At 40.2% G+C, this 20,817-nt stretch overlaps 2 protein-coding genes across 5 annotated transcripts; one reads left to right on the plus strand and one right to left on the minus strand.

Annotated features, from left to right (window-relative positions):
• Window positions 1-144: 144 nt before the first annotated feature.
• cspp1b (centrosome and spindle pole associated protein 1b) lies at window positions 145-13,116 on the minus strand. 4 transcript variants are annotated; one of them, XM_057333449.1, is made up of 28 exons: window positions 12,543-13,116; window positions 12,291-12,389; window positions 12,069-12,126; window positions 11,868-11,962; window positions 11,736-11,795; window positions 7,542-7,693; window positions 7,021-7,083; window positions 6,689-6,777; window positions 6,389-6,485; window positions 6,232-6,286; window positions 6,008-6,153; window positions 5,827-5,921; window positions 5,595-5,688; window positions 5,398-5,503; window positions 5,098-5,245; window positions 4,918-4,980; window positions 4,709-4,821; window positions 4,416-4,565; window positions 4,130-4,273; window positions 3,511-3,579; window positions 3,357-3,417; window positions 2,718-2,844; window positions 2,278-2,390; window positions 2,049-2,083; window positions 1,879-1,939; window positions 1,408-1,505; window positions 737-842; window positions 145-312 (listed from the first exon to the last, which is right to left on the minus strand). In XM_057333449.1, exons 1-28 carry the CDS (start codon window positions 12,546-12,548, stop codon window positions 149-151), a joined length of 2,667 nt encoding a protein of 888 aa, XP_057189432.1. In that variant the 5' UTR covers window positions 12,549-13,116; the 3' UTR covers window positions 145-148. The 4 variants fall into 4 exon arrangements, with proteins under 4 accessions (XP_057189432.1, XP_057189433.1, XP_057189434.1 ...); XM_057333450.1 differs by having other exon boundaries at window positions 6,008-6,150; window positions 12,543-13,115; XM_057333451.1 differs by lacking the exon at window positions 12,543-13,116 and having other exon boundaries at window positions 12,069-12,216; window positions 12,291-12,380.
• Window positions 13,117-13,751: 635 nt separating this feature from the next.
• vcpip1 (valosin containing protein (p97)/p47 complex interacting protein 1) lies at window positions 13,752-20,815 on the plus strand. Its single transcript, XM_057333443.1, has 3 exons — window positions 13,752-16,474; window positions 16,650-16,736; window positions 18,650-20,815. The coding sequence occupies exons 1-3, from the start codon at window positions 13,903-13,905 to the stop codon at window positions 19,297-19,299; spliced, it is 3,309 nt and encodes a 1,102-aa protein (XP_057189426.1). The 5' UTR covers window positions 13,752-13,902; the 3' UTR covers window positions 19,300-20,815.
• Window positions 20,816-20,817: the final 2 nt, after the last annotated feature.

Consider the following 20,817-nt stretch of genomic DNA (forward strand, 5'->3'; position numbering starts at 1 on the left):
ATTCACCAAACCCTGTACAGAAATCATTTCAACCAAGCGGTTGATCGGAATACTTGAAATGTTCTTCATATTATCACTGTTTCACAATAACGCACAGAGAAACTCTGAGCTTGTGCTTCCGTAAGTACTGCATGAGACTCCCACTGTCTCAAAGTTCAGAGCCTGACATCAGTCTCCTGAGCGTATCTGAGGATTCGGCTCGAACCCAACGCTCTGTAAGTGTATCTATGGAGCTGGGTCTTCCAGGACACTGTAGGTCGAAACGTTTATCACATTGACCAGCTTCATCCTTTTCCTCGTCAGAGCAGCAACCTAAAACATTTTCATTTAATTAATGAATTGGCATTAATAATGTCATAAATTACCTTTGCCAACTATTTCAGCACAAATGCATCAGTCCTTTTACAAGCAGATGATGCAAAGACTGCCAATCATGTCACATCCGTAACATAATTGTATGTAAATGTTAAAAACGAGCCAACATCCAAAAGCACCGGAGCAGTATAAGCAATAAGAAGCACGAAAGTTAAGAAATGATCTGAGAAACCTTCTTTGCTCTGGTAAAATCATTCAATCGGCTTATTGCAGAATGGCTACATCTACATCATCATGGTCATTGTATTGCTGTTATATACTGTATTATACACACTTAATTATTTACTTTTGACTTTCAATTTAGGTCAATGTCCAAAATATTTCAAGATCAACAATGTAAATGTAAAGATTAAATGAGAACCTGATGTGATGTTGTGATGTCTTAAGTACTGTAGTGGCTTCATTTTTTGCGTGTTTGTGTCTCGCAGTTTCCTCATGTTTAATGACTGCTGCTGCCTTTCTGTAGCCTAACACAAACACACAGAAAAAAAATCAGGGCTGCCTTGTATAAGTTCTTGTATAATGACATGAATAATGTGATACGAGTTTGGTGACATTGAAATTTATCTGAAAATTAACCCAACTATGTGTGTTCAACACATCTTGCCAATTTTTCTATGTAAAGAAAATAAAGCTGAACTCAGAACTGAACTGAAGATCTTTTTCTGCCACACATACTGTACATTACTGGTCAAAGGTTTTTGGACACTTCAGTGAAATGTTTCTCATTATTTTCTCATTTTTTAATTTATCATCTTTTTACTGAATGTTTATGCTTATGTTTGAAATTAGTTTAGTTGACAAAAATATACGTTTGCAAACATGTTTTTTCATGACAAAACTAACATTTTATTTAATAAAAAATGTTTTTGACCGAATAATGAAGAACAGCCAATAAGAGCACAGAATAGAATCTATTCTCAGGAAGCTGCCTGATAAAATGACAAGAAAACATTTCTGCAAATACTAGTCAAAAGGTGACTACACTGAAGATGAGAAAATATAACATGTTTTAATTCACTTGTCAGTTACCGACTGAAGGTTGGCTAATCTGCGTCGTTCCCGCGCTGAGAGTCGAGTGGATTTCCTCTCAACATCAGGAGGAACCGGGAACGCACCTCCGTTGTGATCTAAAAAATAAATAAATCAACAGTGTGGTCTTTCAAAGTACATAAATGAGTAATATCTAACTTATTTGCAGAAAAAACAATCACTGATTTGCCTTGCAATATTGACGAGCATTTATGAACAAAAGTAACAGTCTACAACATTCCAGTCCTTGAATCTGATTGGACAAGTTCAACGAATCCTCATATGGAACCAGAACAGCACTGAAATGCTTTACTGTTTTGTTTCACCCCACCACAAACTGAAATAACTGTTGCAGTGCAACTATGACAGTTATTGATTTCCTTAGAGAGCATTTCATAGTAGACATACTCAATCTAAAGTCATGCTTTTAATATCTTAAGATTTGACTATATGTCTAGTTTGTGATCTCACCAATAAATTCACTCTCTGACAGAAGCACAGATCCTCGCCCGCCCTCAACGTCTCTGTACCTCTGTGTGAGAGAAAACAGATCCATCACATCTTTTCAACTCTGAATTCCTGGAACCCCCCATACACAGCTTACATTCAAACACAAAAGTAGACAGGAAGACCATACTTACAGACTGCTGTGTTCTAGAAAGAGGCGTAAGGACGTCTGCGAAATATAGAAAAAAAGAGTTGTGTCATAAGATCTGTCCTCATTTTAAACACTCTGGCTTTAAAAAAACAATAGGTTTTCAATTGATGTTTTTAGTGCGATTTGCTATTTTGTGACAGACATGATTAGGTACACAAAGACAAAATCGAATATGAAGAGTCAACAATATTTATATTATGGTAAATGCTTACCTCTGTACATGATGTCATCATTTTCCTTGAAGCCGACTGGCTCAATGCCACGAGACGATGGGCTTCGGACAGGCATACGCAAGCGAGCCATGTCAAACACATCCGCTCGGCATCTACACAGACCCGTACATAATAACATTTACTAAAAACACTTTCTATGCATCATTTTCTTAATATATGTGAAATTTGACCCTAGAAAACACACAAGAATACAGGCCATCCATGATCGTTTTGCTTAACCAGTTCAAACCAGATAAGACCAAAACAATTCTGTGTTACGCATGTTATTGTTCTGTCCCACATCAGTACAGACGTGACTGTTTTGTATTTGTGTTGTTACAAACAACCATATGTGACATGACTAACTGTTAAAATATTGTAAACAAAGAACTTGCATTTTATACATATTATTATCGCTTTTACAATAAGACACGCTCTACCTGTCAGTAAAGGGAGAGGGTAAATGGTCCCAATCTGTCTGCAGGAGCTGTTCCTCCAGTCGCCGCTGCTCACTGCGCAGATGTCTGCTTAACACACACAGCTCTTTAACCACCTCATTTCTGTCCCCTAGTGATAGAGACAATATCCTCATAAAACACAATTTTTAATGGAATATAAAACAGCATTAGCCTGATTAAAAGAACATTGGATGTCAGGAATGCAAGACGTTTTGAAATTTTAGAAATGTACATATCACAATGGTTTCCACTAACTAAATGATCCAAATGTTATGTATAGTCAAAGTTTATATATAATGTAATGTAATTTAAATTGATTTTATAAACATTAAGCAGTATTGTATATATATTGCATGTCACGTTGCTTAGCAAAGTTATAAAACATTTCTTCATTGTGTGTGTGTTTGTTTTTATATTCCAGTGGGGACCTAAACCTGAATGCACACCAACACATGGGGACTCGTGGCAAAAAAGCTTATAAATCGTACTAAAAATGCAAAAAGTGTTCTATGATCTTTAGGTTTAGGGGATAAAATATACAATTTGTACAGTATAAAAAACATTATGCCTATGGACTGTCCCCACGGAGATAGTAAACCAGACATGTGTGTGTTCATTTACTCTCTGCTTTCAGGTGGTTTCTGTTGTCTGAAGATGGAGGAGCCTGAGAGAGAGAAAAATCCTGGCAACGCAAAGATGGAAATAGTAAGTAAATCCACAGTTTTAACGTTTGTGTGTTAAAGTGAATGTCTGTCTTTAGGTTTGTGTCTGTTACCGTAGCCTGTGATGCGTTGCGGTGTTTATTCTGTAGCGTGGGGATGGGAGGGGATGACTGGCGCTCAACCTAGAAAACCAGCATGGAGTTACCGACAGTCAGTTCCAGATAATATTAAAGAAATACTTCACCCAAAAATGAAAATTCTGTCATCATTTACTCACCTTCGAGTTGTTCCAAATCTGCATACATTTCTTTGTTCTGATGAACACAGATAAAGATATTTGGAAGAATGCTTATGACCAGACAGATTTTTCCCCCATTGACTCCCATAGTAGGAACAAATACAATGGAAGTCAAAAGTTCCCCAGAACTGTTTGCTGTCCTAAATTCTTCAAAATATCTTTTTTGTGTTCAACAGAACAAAACAAATGATAAAGTAATTTTTCCTACTATAGTAGTCAATGGGGTCCAAGAACTGTTTGGTTACAAGCATTCTTCCAAATATATTTCTCTGTGTTCATCAGAACAAAGACATTTACATAGGAACAACTCGTACATGATGACAGAATTTTCATTTTTAAATGAAACATCCCTTTAACTCTAACTTGAAAATAAAGATGTATCTAATCGGTTTTCTAACTATAGCAACAGTAAGCGTAACCACACACAAACAAACCTGCTGCCACTGTAGTCGTCTCTCTTGCTCCTCTTGTTTTTTAAGAGCGGCTCTTTCTTTTTCTTCTGCTTCTTTCTTCTTTTTCTCCGCTTCCTTTCGTCGTTCTTCTGCCAGATGGGCGAGTTCTTCATTTTTCAGCTTTTGCTGCAGTGATATCACAAATCTCATTGTGTGAGCTCATAAATGCATTTTGGCAGAAACCCTCCAGATTTAGCCCCTTCTAGAGAGAGGCCTAAAGGAAGCCATTTATCAATGTATAATATGAGAAATATAAAAGTGTAGGAACCTCCATCTCTCTCCGCCTCCTGCCCTCCTGTTCTTCTTCATATTCTCTTCTGATTTTCACTCTCTGTTCTGCCAATCTTCTGTCCTCCTTCTCCTCCTCTGCTCTCTGCTGCTCTCGTTCCTCCGTCTGCTTCCTGCGCTTCTCCTCCACCTGATGCCACACACACACAAAAACATTTTTTGCCGCTTATATGCATAAACAAATGTAATACGTTGCCAAAGACCAGTAGTGAAAATAGCATTATCAGCACAACAGATTCAGTAAAAAGTAAAAGATGTTTGTGTGTCGCCCACCTGATGTCTCAGGTAAGCTTTGTATTGGTCTTGCTCCAGCTGTTGGGGTGACGGCAGCTGATTGGTGGACACACTCCTTCTCGTGAACTCTGGCGAGTGTGGCTGGGCAAAACCTTTAGACGCAAACATCCAACTCAAAAATGATTGATTTACTCATTAGAGAATTGTGTTTGTGTACGTGCAAGAGGCTGTGTGTTCATGCTTGTTACCTGGCCTCTCCTGTCTTTGTACAGCTCCTGTTGCATTTAAAAGGTGCATCTGCTTTAGATCAGCTACACAAACACACACACATACACGTCATGTTTCACAGTTAACAGATTAGAACATGAAATGTGAATCTTTATTTTGATTCATTCTTATTTATTTTATTATTAATTAAAAAATCATACTGATCAGATTTCCGGTGCTGTCTCTAAGTGGAGCTCCGCCCCCGCCCCTTCCCCAGGGTTCATATGCTCTCATATCGGCTTCCATCTCTGCCTCCAGTCTCCGCCTCTCTTCTTTCTCTGCCTTCTTTCTTGCAGCCCGCTCCTCTATCTAAACAGTTTTCAGTCATTTTAGGTCAAATGGCTATAGTTATACAGCCAACCATTACATAAGGTAATTATTTTGCACAGTTAGAAATGGAATACTGAGACTTCATAGTAAGGACTCAGACTTTACTCCATATTCGATATATAACAACACACCTGCTTTTGGAGCTCCACTTTATAGCTGTGTCTGTCTGTCTTAGGCTGATGCATAGAAAACACGGGCAGACCTGAAGCCACACCTTCATGCTCCCCTAGAAACCTCCTGAAATCCAATGTAAGATGTAATATGCATACAGGTGAGAATAATGAGTGCAAAAGTTCTGTAAGATTACATTTGCTGGCTGCACACTTACGTTCTGCAAGAGCTTCTCCTGGGCTCATTGTGAGGACTGAGTAGGTGTGTCTCTCTTGATGATGTTGGAAGAGAAACTCCTGCTATTGGCCCATCTGTGAAGACACATCCACTTTATACTGACACGTAATGCAATCAATAAGTTTCTGTTGTTTGTTTCATAACACAACAAAACACAAAATGAAAGTTCATTTAGATTATGACAGTCTCCCCGCATGTCCAGTATGTCTTACAGGCTGTGCTGGGACTCAGTGAATTTTCAGCATCATTGTTTGGACTCCTGTAGGATTCTGCAAGGGCCGGCAGGTGAGAAGGGACAAAAGTCGCTCTGCGGGATTGAGACAAAAACACGAGTGAATTTGCCAAAGGATGTGCAGACTGTGTTTGTGTGCGTTTCTGTATATTCATATTTACCTGCACGGAGACAGTGGATCTGTCCTGTACTTTAGTAGACCTTCAGGGGACTCAGCGGTGTCCAGGCGAATTATTTCATCTCTCGGATGCATTTTGTCCATCTCACCAACCCTCCTGCAGCCAGGCGTCTCGCTTCCAAAGAGCTGCTTGAAAGGAATAGATTAGAACATCAACACATGAGCTTCACTGACATGAAACGCGCACACACACACAAACCTTGTTACCTTCTCTGAATCCATCACTCCAGTGACTGAAATCTTGAGGTCCAGTTCCTTCTCCCTAAAGAACATACACACAATGGATTAATATTATTCACAATTCTTCAAAACAACAGTTCTTGTGATTTATTGAAATTGCAACTAAGATTTTTTTTGCACACACCTCCTCTTGTGCTTCTGTTTCTCCATGATTTGCTCCTGTAGTTCATGTCTATAATGCTCCTTTCTTCTCTGCTGTGAGATTTCCCGATCCGCTGTACCTGTCAATCAAAATTTGCTTTGTCGTCAAGATGTCTAGGTCTCTGTAAACGTCATGCAAGTGGAATATTCTTACAGGAAAGAATCAAGGTGAGCCGGTTGTTTTTACCATAATACAATTATCCAGCATCACATGTAGAATAAATCTGTTTTTGAGTGACATGAACCTTTATTCAAACGATCAGTAATGACATTGAGGTCTTACCTATTAGAAGACCTGTGGTATACACGGTGTCCTGACTGGCCATAGAGTCAGATCTTTCATTGGCTTGAGCTGCAATAGATGCTGACATCCTACAACAAAGTTAATGGTGATATGAGCAACAATGAAGAAGCAGCTTATAAACTGTTGCTTGGGATTGGCCATTTAGACTTTGATATCTAATTATATCTATTATAGCTGTGTGTGTGTGTGTGTGTGTGTGTGTGTGTGTGTGTGTGTGTGTGTGTGTGTGTGTGTGTGTGTGTGTGTGGTGTGTGTGTGTGTGTGTGTGTGTGTGTGTGTGTGTGTGTGTGTGTGTGTGTGTGTGTGTTTACCTGTTTCTGTACTGTAGTTTACTTGTGTGATGATTTGTTTCTGTGTAACATTCTCCTCTTCTTCTGAAAGTGAGACAGAGCTCATATTGTCACAGCAAACAAACATCTTAAATTTATCTAATTAATTATGTTGCCTCACATATGGATCATTCTCTTAATAAAAATAATTTAAATAATAAAATAAAAAATGTGTTATCATTTAATCACCCCCATATCATTTTAAACATGCACAGTATGATTTTTTTCTTAAAAAGAAGATATTTTGATATTTAATTCAATGGGGGCAATGTACCTTCTTTTGTGTTCTGCAGAAAAAAAAGTCATACATGTTTGGAATGACATGGGGGTGAGCAAATGATGATAGAATTTTCAATTTGGTTGAACTATGTCTTTAAAAACAAAATAGTCGAATAATAAAGTCTAAACATACTATGAGTTTGTCGTCAAACATGGCTCAGAATCAGCCTATGGGGGACAAGCAACAAGTTTATTAAAAGTCGCAATTTATCTCCTTTTGTCACCTGTTTACTGTTCTGGTGTCTCTATCTCTCTGAAGTCGCCTCCCTTGTAAAAGTATGAGTTCTTCATCACTGCAGTCTTCCTCAGAACTGCACACGCCCCATCCCAGCCCGCAAACCTCTGTCAGGGTAGCCACATCCCTCATTCGGACAGTCTGAAGGAAATAGAGAAATAAAAAACATTGAGCTACTGTACCTATACAGGTATACATCATACAAAACTGCTTTATTTATATACTGTGGCAGAGTTATTACAGTTTTTAGTTTGATTTAGTTTTATTAATATTTAAATTTAGCTTTTACTTTTAGATGTTTAGTTTTTATGTTAATTTAAGTTAAGTTTTAGCAATGTTGGTATATGCTTTTGTAATTTTATAAATTATTTGTTTATTTTTTATGTTGCTATATAAGATTAATTACATTTTTTAGATTTTATTTTTGGCATTTTTGAGAGAGGGGACAGGAAGCGAAGTGGGAGAAAGAGAAGGGGGTGGGTTCGGGATAGGACCACGAGATGGGAATCGAACCCGGGTCTCCCGATGGGCAACCACGCCACATGTTGGAGCACTGCCCACGAGGCTATCGGCTCCGACATAAGATTGGTTAATTAATTATAATAATATTATAATTTTAGTGCTTTAAACTTATTTCAGTTTATTTTTGAGGCAACATTTCAGTTCTTCCTTTAGTTAAGTTTTTCCAATAATTTTTAGGTCAATATTTAATTTAATTTCAATGAACAGAAACGTTCATTGACGTTTAATTAAAACGTTATCACTAAAATAACATTTTAATTTTAGTAAACTAAAATAACCTTGAGCAGAGCTTACAAAGTGAAAGTGACCTATGTGACCTATTTGTCAGATATGGTGACCCATACCCGAAATGTGACTCTGCATTTAACCCATCCAGTGAATAGTGAACGCACGCACTGCAAGTCGTGAACACACATACACCTGGAGCAGTGGGCAGCTATCACTGCAGCAAGTGGGGGTAAGGTGCCTTGCTCAAGGGCACCTCAGTCATCACTGAGAATCGAACCGGCAACCTTCTAGAAACGAGTTCGACTCTCTAAGCACTAGGCCACGACTGCCTCATGGTACTGTCCAAAACCAGGGGTGTAGCTACATGGTGGCCATGGGTGACCACGTCTACCCCTGAATGATGGATGGCCACCTATCTGGCCACCTTGTGCGAAGCAGTTTTAAGATGTGTGTCGGAGTTTACGGAGTGCTGCGCAGATCATTTAGCGTATGCACTGAAAGTAACTCGAGAACATTACTCTCGCGTTAATATGATGTCATACGCTGACGCACTGACGCAAACAGTCTGAGCGCTATAGCTGAACAGCTGCTAACCGCTTCGTGACAGTGTACTGTCTGTGTACCATGGAAGTTCATCACGAGCAGAAGGATCAGGTCAGTCTTGTTTAACTCGATTTCAATCATTAATTACATTTTCGCGAAAGTTTAAGTTGGGGTACTGCAATGTTAATTTTCTATGAAAAATGCTAACTTACTGCAAGTGATAGCTAGCAAATTATTTTTAAATAGTGTTAGCACATGAAAGCATTGCAAATAGTTTACTTTACGTTCTTTATGTATGTTTTTGACCAGCAAACTATGTGTAATGAAGAACTGGTGAAAATTACAGTAGAAAAACACCAAGCAAAGAAATCTGAGAGTTGTTTCTGAACACATTATAGATGTTAGAAATGTATTGCTGAAACACATTACAAAGACTCAGAAGTATGTAGGGGGAGACGGGGGGCAATAGCAACATTTTTTACATTTTCCTTCATAGGCAAAGCAAGTTATTTATATAGCACATTTCATACACAATGGTAATTCAAAGTGCTTCACATAAAAATCATTAAAAATAATCATCTAAAAATAATCACAACAATAAAACAAGGAATTTAAAAACCTTTTTTTATTAAATTATTTATTAAAAAAAAGATTTAAAGTTTTGAATAAACTGATTATACATGAAATACAGTGCAGTCAGTTCGGACAAGGCACAGTGCTCATTCAGTAAATGCACAGCTAAAAAGATGAGTTTTGAGTCTGCATTTAAATGTTGATAATGTTTTAGCACATCTGATCTCTTCTGGAAGCTGATTCCAGCTACGGGCAGCATAAAAGCTAAAAACGGATTCCCCTTGTTTAGAGTGAACCCTTGGTATATCTAACTGACTTGATCCTAATGATCTAAGTGGTCTGTTAGGTTTATATTTAGTGAGCATATCTGCGATGTATTTCGGTCCTAGCCCGTTTAGTGATTTATAAACGAGTAACAGTACTTTAAAATCAATCCTAAAAGTAACTGGAAGCCAGTTTAGGGATGTAAGGACTGGTGTAATATGCTCAGATTTTCTGGTTCTAGTGAGAATCCTGGCAGCAGCGTTCTGTGTGAGCTGCAGCTGTCTATTGGTAGTCTGTCATAACTCACAGATTACTTGAAATACACTAGTCATCCTTTGATACAAGAAAGAAATATAGGTGCGCTAATGTGGAGGAAATGTTTATTTTTATGCTTATGCAAACTAATGTAAGAATATGTATGCATTAACTTCTATTAACACAAGTGTGAGATTGTTGGTGCCTGGTACAGAGGTTTGATTTATCTCTTTCAATGTAGCGGAACAGAGGCCTACGTGAGGTCTTGTAGAATGAATAATGCGATTATATCAGTGTTTCGGGGCAATTGTAACACTGAAATATAAGTCAAATTAACCCAATGTATGTCAAATAAAAGCCTACCTCAAGTAATCACTTTACTGCTGTAGTATTTAATAACATTAATTAAGATTTTTTTGTATATGATTCAAAAGTTCTGCCATGAAACTCTAGACGGCGCAGTAAAGATCTAGATTGCCTTCTCAAAAGGGCAGTAAATCGCTTTCCCGCTCATTCTCCTTCACAACCTGGTTCCTGGTGGAACATTCTTCCCAACTCAGTCAGGTCAACCACTTCTCTCAAAAAATGACTTAAAACCCTTCTCTTCTGTGAATACTTGACAGGCAAATAAAAAAACACTAACCCTCTCTCTTTCTCTCAACAGGTATTGTTCTGGCTTTTGTGGAAACTATAAATTGGTATTAGCACCTATTGTATTATTGCTCCTGTATGACATATCGCTTATTGCTCCCTGAACTCTCTGTAAGTCGCTTTGGATAAAAGCGTCTGCTAAATGGATATTACATTTAAATGTAAATGTTACAATTGCCCCCGGTCTCCCCTGCTAAATTGTGGAGTTAAACCGTTTTTCACCCATTCTCTGTTCAGGATTTTTTGGACGGGGCTAAAACGGGGGATCGATGATGCAATGGAGCGTCCGAGCATTCATGGCCCCTCCCCTATCCGTAGAGCACCTAGCATCAGCAGGCGTCTCTGCTCAATCGCGAGCTCAGGGTTGCAAGCTCAGGGTTGCAAGCTCTCACGCACACGCTTTCAGGCTCTCTCACGATCTCACTCTGCCCAACTAAACAAATCTCACACCAAATAACAAGCAAACGGTAACGCAGACACGAATAGGCGTATTTTACAATATGGCGACAGAGACCAGAAGTAGGAAAAAATGTTTTCCTGTCACGCTTGCTACCATAGCCATTCATTATTATTATGGAGCGGTAGCAGTTTGTTTTCTCACAATCATTAATTTATTTACCAAAAGTGACAGTAGCGGATGTTGAGCGATATATTCATTATCATCAAGGTATGATATATGTTAGACAAATCATACTCAGTTCTGGTTTATAATGGTTTAATGGACATTTCGAATAGAATAAAAAGTATTGTTTGCATGTGCTAGATTTACATTTCATTGCTAGTATGTTTATATAACTTCAAATAAAATACTGAATAACGACGTACATAGGCTATTCATTCGCGTCTGGTCCCGTTTATTTGTAATCAAAGGGATTCGGTACATTATCCAAGTGTGGGAGTGTGTGCCAACAGCGGACACGCCCCCAGCGTTTGAGAGCATAGAGTCCTGCTTATTTCTCCCAAGATATTGATAACTTATTTTATTTACTAGGATGTTTTTTCTCCATTTAAATTTGTCTGGCTGGTTAGTTACACACTTTTCTGTTGTGTGACAAACTCAGAACACATGTTTTAATGTCACGTTACCCAGACTTTAACAATGTAGTTGCATTGTCAGTCGGTCATTATTAATCCCTCAAACACACACCTTGGATAATCTTCTTCTCTCTGGAACCGTGTGAATGTCACCAGCACACCAGTGATCTCTCTGCGAGAGACACAACAATGAGATATCAGAAGATTCACTTTAAAATACAGACATTGAAAATGTGTGTCTCACCTCCACCATGTACTTCCTGTAATCTTTCCTGAGCTCTTCCTGTAGCCTGTGTTTCTTTCTTTCATATTCCTCTCCCAGCGGCAGACTCACTCCATCTACACACAATGCAATAACATTGATGTTTCTTAAAAATCAGGTGTGCACAGTGCACACGCCCAAATAAATCTGCAGCCACATTAAATTACATAAACACAACTGTACCTTGCTGACTCGTGATTGGACGGATGTTCTCTTTCTGCAAACCATGGTCTTTACGTCTCTGGTTCATTATAAGATTTTGAACACATTAGACTTTTGGACTACATTTGTCCAGTAGCTATCCCTTAGCTTGTGGTAGTCTGCTGCATATCTATCATCAATGTTTTCTTTAAATATGTGATTTGATGTTTATACAGTTTGGCAATGACAAAAAATGTCCCTCACCCTGATCTCCATGTATGGGGGATCCTGTTCCAGACAGGCTTTCTCTTCTGCGATCTTCATCTTCTGGTCTTCCAGAAATTTCTCCAATACCTCATCCATCTGAAACACAAATATTCAAGCAAAACATACAACCATTAACTGTAGCTCTGTAACCTGTAGTTACATCTTTAAACTATACATGAACATAATATATCTGTTTTTAGGTACACTAATTTAATCATATATTCTACATCTAGTAACACGTTTACACACCTTCATGAACTCCTTCGTTTCTCAACCCCAATGAATATCAGATCCTTCCCGTCACTAGAGTTTTAAAAAGTTTTAAAAGTGCACGTTTTGCTGATTCTAAAGTGATACTTAGTTCCCAAGTGTCTACATGACTGCACACCGCCTATAGTGAACAATAAATGTGATTTATAAATACAAAATGGCTCGAATGTATCATTTGATTTGATCAATATAAGTGATCAATATGTAGAATGTGATTTCACAGATATCTCAGGCCAGGTCACACGTATATACGGTCGGCTATAAAAAGAAAACACCGCTATTTCCCTTTCCTCTTTTCCACTTCCTCTTCTCTCTTCCTTTCGGTGCCGCTGATGTGTATAACATATGGATAAACAGAAGAGGAATGGCGGCGATGTCTGGAATCTCAATCGGGATGGATGGAGATGAGAAGAGAGCACGGGGAGTATGGAGACAGTAAAGGATGAGATAAGAGGAAAGCAGAACCGTCTGCAGGTTCTTTGTGGAGTCTATTAGTTATTAGGCTGCTGTGTTAAGTCTGCTGCAGTGGCTGCTCATATGCGGTAGAGGGCGCTCAGGAATAGAAACTTCTGCCAGTTATATCACAATGACAAAATAAACATTTTCACTGTTTTGTGTGTTTGTTTGTTTGTTATGAAATAGATCTGTGTCCGTTAATGAAATAGCTCTTCAGATGAAAAAATGAAATTAATTTGTAATTCCTTTTATTGCAAAATAATTCTGTATGCTTCTGTTGTTCTATCATTTCCTCACATAAACGTATCACTTACAGGTAGTATTTTATTTTTATCTCAACATTGACAACAAGTATATTTAACCGTTGTTTTTGCGGATAAAATAAGAAATCTTGCATTTCTCGTTTCCCAGCATATCAAAAATCAGACGCAGCTGCAGTTTATTCCCATAAAAACTCTGCTCGTTACTCAATAAACACATCACAACCTTTCCCGTTGTTTGCGTTGTGGATATTGTAGTTCTTTATGAAATTTAACATCGTCTAATAATAATACGCCGTGTCGTGTAATAAATGAATAAAACATTCAATGTCCAAATAACATGAAAACTGATAAAGTTTGTCTTATATAAAACACATTTTAACAAACGTTCATTTGAAACTATCATGTGGAAACACCCAGGGTCGTTAACGATTCCGAACCACATGTCCCACAATGCAACACGCCGCACATAGGTCACTCTGTGATACAGAACCGCTTCCGTGTTGTGTTTGTTACTGGAAAACAGAAACTGCGTGAGGTGACACAATTTTCTCTCACTCGTTGGTAAATACACAGCGATGCTTTTGTAAACCGCTGGGAAAGAAGAGATATTACATTGGATTATGTCGTTGATCCCGGGCGCGAAGCAAAAGGACAGGCGCATTTTATGCGGGATGTGCCCGGACCCGCAGTGCCAGGCGAAGCTCTTCTTTCCCGCACACACCTCCATCAGCATCGAGTGCACCGAGTGCGGCCAGAGACACGAGCAGAAAAACCTCGCGAATGTGGAAGAGGTGACTGACCCAGATGTGGTGCTTCATAACCTGCTGAGAAATGCTTTGCTTGGTGTGCCGGGCCCTCCCAAAAAGGGCACGGAGCTGGTGAAAGTGATGGGACTGTCAAACTATCACTGCAAGCTGCTCTCCCCCATCCTCACCCGCTACGGAATGGACAAACAGTCGGGCACTGCTAAACTTTTAAAGGACATGAACCAGGGAGACATCTTTGACTGTTCACTTCTAGGTGACAGGGCATTTCTCATTGAACAAGAGCACGTGTCCACTGTTGGCTATGGTAGAGACCGTTCAGGGAGTTTGATCTACCTGCATGACACCTTGGAGGAGATCAAGAAAGCAAACTCGAATAGAGAGTGTCTCATCCCCGTGCACGTGGACGGAGACGGACACTGCCTGGTCCACGCCGTGTCCCGGGCTCTAGTTGGACGTGAGCTCTTCTGGCATGCCCTCAGAGAAAACCTTAAACTCAACTTCAAGCAGAACCTGGACCGCTACAAAGCTTTATTCCAGGACTTTATTGACGCAGCCGAATGGGAAGATATAATAAATGAATGTGACCCGTTGTTCATCCCTCCAGAGGGCGTACCGTTGGGCTTGAGGAACATCCACATATTCGGACTGGCCAATGTGCTTCACAGACCCATAATCCTTTTGGACTCCCTGAGCGGCATGCGCAGCTCGGGCGATTACTCCGCCACCTTTCTCCCAGGCCTGGTTCCAGAGGAGCAATGCCGAGGAAAAGATGGCACACTGAACAAGCCCATCTGCATTGCGTGGAGCAGCTCCGGCAGGAATCACTATCTTCCCCTAGTGGGCATAAAGGGCACGCCGTTACCCCGTTTACCTTCTGCGTTGTTGCCGAAAGCGTGGGGCATCCCACAAGAGCTGATCCGGAGATATGTGAGTCTGGACTCCAGCGGCAGCTGTGTGATCGGGGGCGATCGGAGTCTGCAGGATAAATATTTGCTACGTCTCGTGGGTGCAATGGAGGATGTCTTCATGGACAAGCATGGGATCCACCCCTCACTAGTTGCAGACGTTCACCAGTACATATACAGGCGCACTGGAGTGATCGGCGTGCAACCTGAGGAGGTCACGGAGGCAGCGAAGAAATCAGTTCAGGAGGGCCGTCTCCATCGTTGTTTGGTCTGCAACGCACTTTCTGAGCTCCACATGCCAGCCGAGTGGCTCATACCCGGGGGTAAGCTCTACAACCTGGCCAAATCCACTCACGGCACGCTTCGAGGTGATAAAAACTACAGCTTCCCTCTAAATAGTTTGGTTTGTTCCTACAACCCTGAAAAAGACGTTCTGGTGCCCGATTATAAACTAAGCTCCCTCACGGCCTGCACCTGGTGCCATGGGACCTCCGTAAGACGCGTACATGGCGACGGCTCTGTTGTTTATTTGGATGGAGATCGTACCAACACGAGGTCGCAGGGTGGGAAATGTGGATGCGGCTTCAAGCACTTTTGGGAGGGGAAAGAGTATGAAAATCTTCCTGAAGCGTTCCCCATCACTCTGGAGTGGGGCGGCCGTGTGGTGCGCGAGACTGTTTACTGGTTCCAGTACGAAACGGACCCGTCGCTTAACAGTAACGTTTACGACGTGACCATGCGGCTCGTCACCAAACACTTCCCGGGTGAGTTCGGCAGCGAGATCCTGGTGCAGAAAGTGGTAAACACCATTTTGCATCACACAGCCAAGAGAAGCCAAGATGAATATAATCCGGTCAACATAGAGGGCGCTCACGTGCAGAACAGAGCCGATGGGGCTGAGCCGGTCACCCACCCTCCTACCAAAATCATCTTGACGGGTCAGAAAGGTAAAACATTGCATAAAGAGGAGCTTGTGATGAGCAGGACCGAAAGAGTCTTGCAGCACAGCATTAGCGAGCAGGCAGCTCTCTCCCAGCGCCGAAGCACAGACCGTGTGCGCCAGCAGAACCCTCGCCCTTCGTCCCCTTCCTCTGCTGCCTCCTCAGCTCCTCCCACTCCCACTAAAGTGCCACCCTCCAGTGGAGAGAAAAAGATCCGTGTTACGACCAGTGACGGGCGGCAGGCCATGCTCACGTTGCAACCGCACACCACCTATAGTGACCTGCAGAACTCCATCATCCAGGTCTTCAACTTGCCACCCGGCCAGCTGTGCATCCGCCATGGTTTCCCGCCCAGAGAGCTGCCCCCGCCACTCCCAGAGGACCAGAACCAGCAGGTTGGGTTGCAACATGGCGATCGCATTTCTGTAGAAGTGCTGAAAGAGAGCTCGCCCGACGCTCACCTGAGTCAAACACAGTCTCATGCACCTGAAACTCATGACCCACGTGCAAGCAGCAGGGAACTCCAGGACAACATTGACCTTGAGATGTCTTCACTTTGTCTCCTAGCAGCACTCTTGGGTAAGACCACATCCTCTTTTAAGTGTGTATTGTTTTATTTTGGTTAAAGACTTTTATTATCATAAAGAGATTAAAAACAATTGTATTTCAGGTTAAGTCATTTAAGATGTATCTGATTTACTATGGGACAAAAGAAAACTCTGTTTTTGATGTGTTTTTATCTTCTCTTTACCAGGTGAAGATGTCTGGTCATATGCCAAGAAACTGCCTCACCTCTTCCAGCAAGGAGGAGTCTTCTACAATATTGTCAAGAAAGACATGGGTAAGGTGCTATGTAAAATAAAGCTGTATGAATACTGTATATGTAAACATAAAGTTTTAGGAAAGTATAGATGCACATTAAGACATTTTTGTACAGAAAATAAACAGGTAGTATAGAGATTATAGATCATTGATTGATTTCTGAGTGTGCACTTCTGGTTCAAATTGCCCTGCTTTTATTGTAAGTGTTTAAGGTGTTTTTTGTGTGTTTTTCTTTGAGCTCACTGTCAATTTAGTGGCAAAGACTGATGGAAATGCTAGAACAGTTAACATTACTTTACAGCATGTAAAACACCTGTGTTTGATCTTTCTGGGAAAGAGTTATGAGAGTTCAGGGAGTTTTCAAGGTTTTTCCTGTTGTTCTCTCGTCTCTTTAGTCTCACCAGTGTCACAATGAGGCCTTAGGAAGTAAATGTGTATGTGTTTGCCTTTTCTATGGCTGTGATCACTGCACCTGGTCTCTGTTTGCCAGAGAGTCAATGCATTTGTACTAGGTTTATGGATTGGTTTCTCTTTCTGTCTTCAACTCTCATCTCATGTTTATGTTTATGTATATGTAAACTACCCGTCCCATCTACTTTTATCTTGCATTTGGTTCAGTGACGTACTATATAAGGATATTCAACAAAACAATTTTAAAATGCAATTAAATAATAATATCTATTGCAGTTATTCATACATTAAGAATGTGGTGTACACACAGCGTAAATGCAGATACATTTTTTTAAATTAAGTGATTTTAGTGTTATCATCGGTGAATTGGCTTTAGCCTTAAAAATGTCATGTGGTGCGATCATGATTAATCTTAATTTAATTTGTTTCCTTGACATGCTTAACTTTTTTTTTTTTTTACAAATCTTTAGTATTTAAAGTGTTTAGAAACAAAGTATTTGCTTTTTTTTAGTTTTGGTAAGTATTTTTATTCTATAATTTTGTATTCTTAAATTAACAAACATATTTTTCCTGGAAGTCGCAATATATTTTATTTTTAATTTAAGACAGTTAGAGATATTATTGGTCGCACCACGAGATAAGTGGTTTTGACACGTTTTTATCTAAATGTATACATTTAACATCAAAACTCAAGAAAATGCTAGCTGTGTATTAACCATGGTAATTTCAGTTGGAACATTGAAAATGTCATATCTAAACTTACAATAGGAAGTTACTGTAAGTGGGAAGATTGAGACCATTAGTACAAATGCTTTTGTTGTAATGACAGCATGCACTTAAGCCGGCATAGGCTGGACAAGATGCAAAAACCTGATGATCTGTGTAATTCGAGCATGATTTGAGTGACTCCTCCAAAGAGCGTCTTTGACCTTTGCATATACTGTAGTAGTTAACATGGGAACACATTTGCCTACATTTGATTAGTGATCTAGAAAAACCGGAATCTAAATGGTTCTTCTGTTTGATTTCTTTATAAAACTTGGTTTGTTTCCAGGTTTAAGTTAGATTTTAAATGCAAATTTTCAATTGGGTCATGTTTTTAGATCCACTGTACAGTATGCTGCCAGAAAGGTCTCCAATGTGCCATGGAAGACAGAGTAAAAGAAAAAGAGTATTTGTTTAGAAATGGTTAGATTCAAAGATAAAAAGACAAATAAAATGTTTTTCTATATGTTTGTTATGCGTATGTAGTTATATTAAATGTTATAATTTACATTATTTATTTTAAGAATACTATGATGCATATTTGTGTTCATATCCCCTACCCATTGCAACCAATAGAATTGTGCAAAATAAGTACAATAAAAACATTGCAAACAGAGCAAACAAGTCTAGTGTTGCAAAAACCAATTGTAAAAATAATGTAGTTCTATAAGACATGTGTGACAGGTGGTTGATGTCTTTATGCATGTGTTTTTATGCGTGAAGCTAATTTTCTCTCTCTCCCCCATCTGATTTCAGGTCTGTTGGACGGGAAGCACTGCACACTGCCCCACTTGTCTGGCAAGACGTTTGTGTTTAATGCAGCAGAGGATCGATTGGAGCTATGTGTGGACTCAGCTGGTCATTTTCCAGTAGGCCCTGATGTAGAGGACCTCGTTCAGGAAGCCCTCTCCCAGCTCCGCACTGATGCAGCCTCCCATAGCCATGAAGGAAGCCCCGCCCACAGCCTACGATTGGGCTCCGGTGGGGCAGTGCGCAGGAAAGAACAGAGCGTCACCGCCTTCCAGGGAAAAGGTCACTCTCTAGGCTCCGCCCCTCCTGAGCATCCTCCAATACGACGACAGCACAGCAGCGGCGTGGATCTCAGCGGCAGCGTCAGGGGAGAGAGTTTACCTCTGTCGGGTGAAGAGCTGGTGCGTGTGGCCCCAGGCATGCTTACTCTACGTGAGGGCCACGGCGTGGGGCTGGAGCCCGCTGTGATCGAGGCCCAACGGCAACGCTTGCAGGAGATGGTTTCGAGCATACAAGCGTCCATGGACAAACACCTGCGCCAGCACTCTGCAGCAAGGCATGATGGGAAGGAAGAAGAGACTACTGACAAGCAAGAAGAGATGGAGAGTCATGGGCCAGAGCCTCCTAGCACTTTTGAGCCCATGGACCAATCCTGATGCTTCATTACGCTGAACGAGCTTCCTTTAAAGCATAACACACACGTACACACACGCATACACACACACTGTGATTCAACTAACTAATAATGGTGCCGCCTAATGCGTCTGTTCAGTGCAAAACGCATTGCTTAAATCTTTTCAAGTCTTAAGATGTAGAACTCAGAGTGGTTATTTACTGAAGCGTGTGTTGGCTTTCATCCACCTAAAGTACAGCTGCACCACAGTGCACATAGATTTAAGATCACCCGTAAGCTTTGCTAGTATGCACACGCATAGTACTTAAATAATTCTTAAAAATAAAGTGCACTTTGACCCTTGTGCTCTGAAAAGTCTCTGAAATCAAAACAAAAACAGCTGTGGTCTTTTCTGCCCCGTGTTTACATCAGTAAGTGTGTGTGTGTGTGTGTGTGCGTGCGTGATTAATAGGAAACGCATCATAATAGACAGCTCAGTGAGGAACTAACCCAGTGTCAGACATCAGCTTGATAATATGATTATTAGCTTGATTAATATGCCCTTGTGCATGTCCCTTTTCTTTTCAAACATTGTTCAGTACGAGGCAATTCAGAACAGTTTACTTGGCATCGGAATGTAATCTTTTGACAGGATTTTGTCTGAAGCTACTCTGAATGTAGCCAAGTGGGTGTTATTTTCAGGACTTTTTTTTCAGCACTATATTTGTCTTGTTTGCCTGTCAATGCAATGCTGATGTTACATGGTTAATACGGTCAGACTATTTTTGTTAAGCAAAACATACAAACCAAAAAATTTTCCATAACCCTAATTTGTAGAGCTGATATTTAAGCAACACATCCTGAATATACCCGCAAAATGATGATGTTTAAAAAAGATGGAAAATTGTAAAGATTGTGTTGAACCCACGTCATATATATTCAGACCTTGGTGAGCTTTTGCGTTTAACCTGATGTTGCCAATAACAGGTGAACAGACCTGTTACAGCCTTAACAAGACCTGAACCCAGCTTTGATCTGCAGCGTTTCCCAATGGTGCCCTATGTTAGCTAGTTCTGAGAAGACACAGGGCCTGTCCTCGGTTTCATCTGAGGTTACAGGTGAAGCATATTGAAGGTGATTGGAGGCTCGATGAGCTTTTGCTTTTTAATTGCTTTTTTTTATTTTAAGTCAATGATAATATCTGTACCAGAGCACTTTTCTGTGTGGGAGTGTTTATTAGCTCTTAAACATATAATTGATATTGTTGGTGTAAAGAGCGGCACAAAAGAGATGTTTTACTGCTTCATGTAACACAGACTCGAGTGCAGATTGTTTCTCTGTGACTGCTGCCCTCATGATATATTGTATTCTGGTGTACAATAGTGGTATATATTGTATTATACTTTCAGCTGTACAGATATTGAATCTGTTTGTTTTTTCTGATTGTTTTTCCTCTGTTTTTCAATAAAACAGTTGGATGATTCTACGCAGCTGTGGAATCTGCTGTTTGCATGCGTGATTACTTTTCAGCCTAACAACAATAAAGTTATTCCATCTGTAT

Source organism: Triplophysa rosa, linkage group LG5 (genome assembly GCF_024868665.1).
Source record: "Triplophysa rosa linkage group LG5, Trosa_1v2, whole genome shotgun sequence".
NCBI classification, from domain to species: Eukaryota; Metazoa; Chordata; class Actinopteri; order Cypriniformes; family Nemacheilidae; genus Triplophysa; species Triplophysa rosa.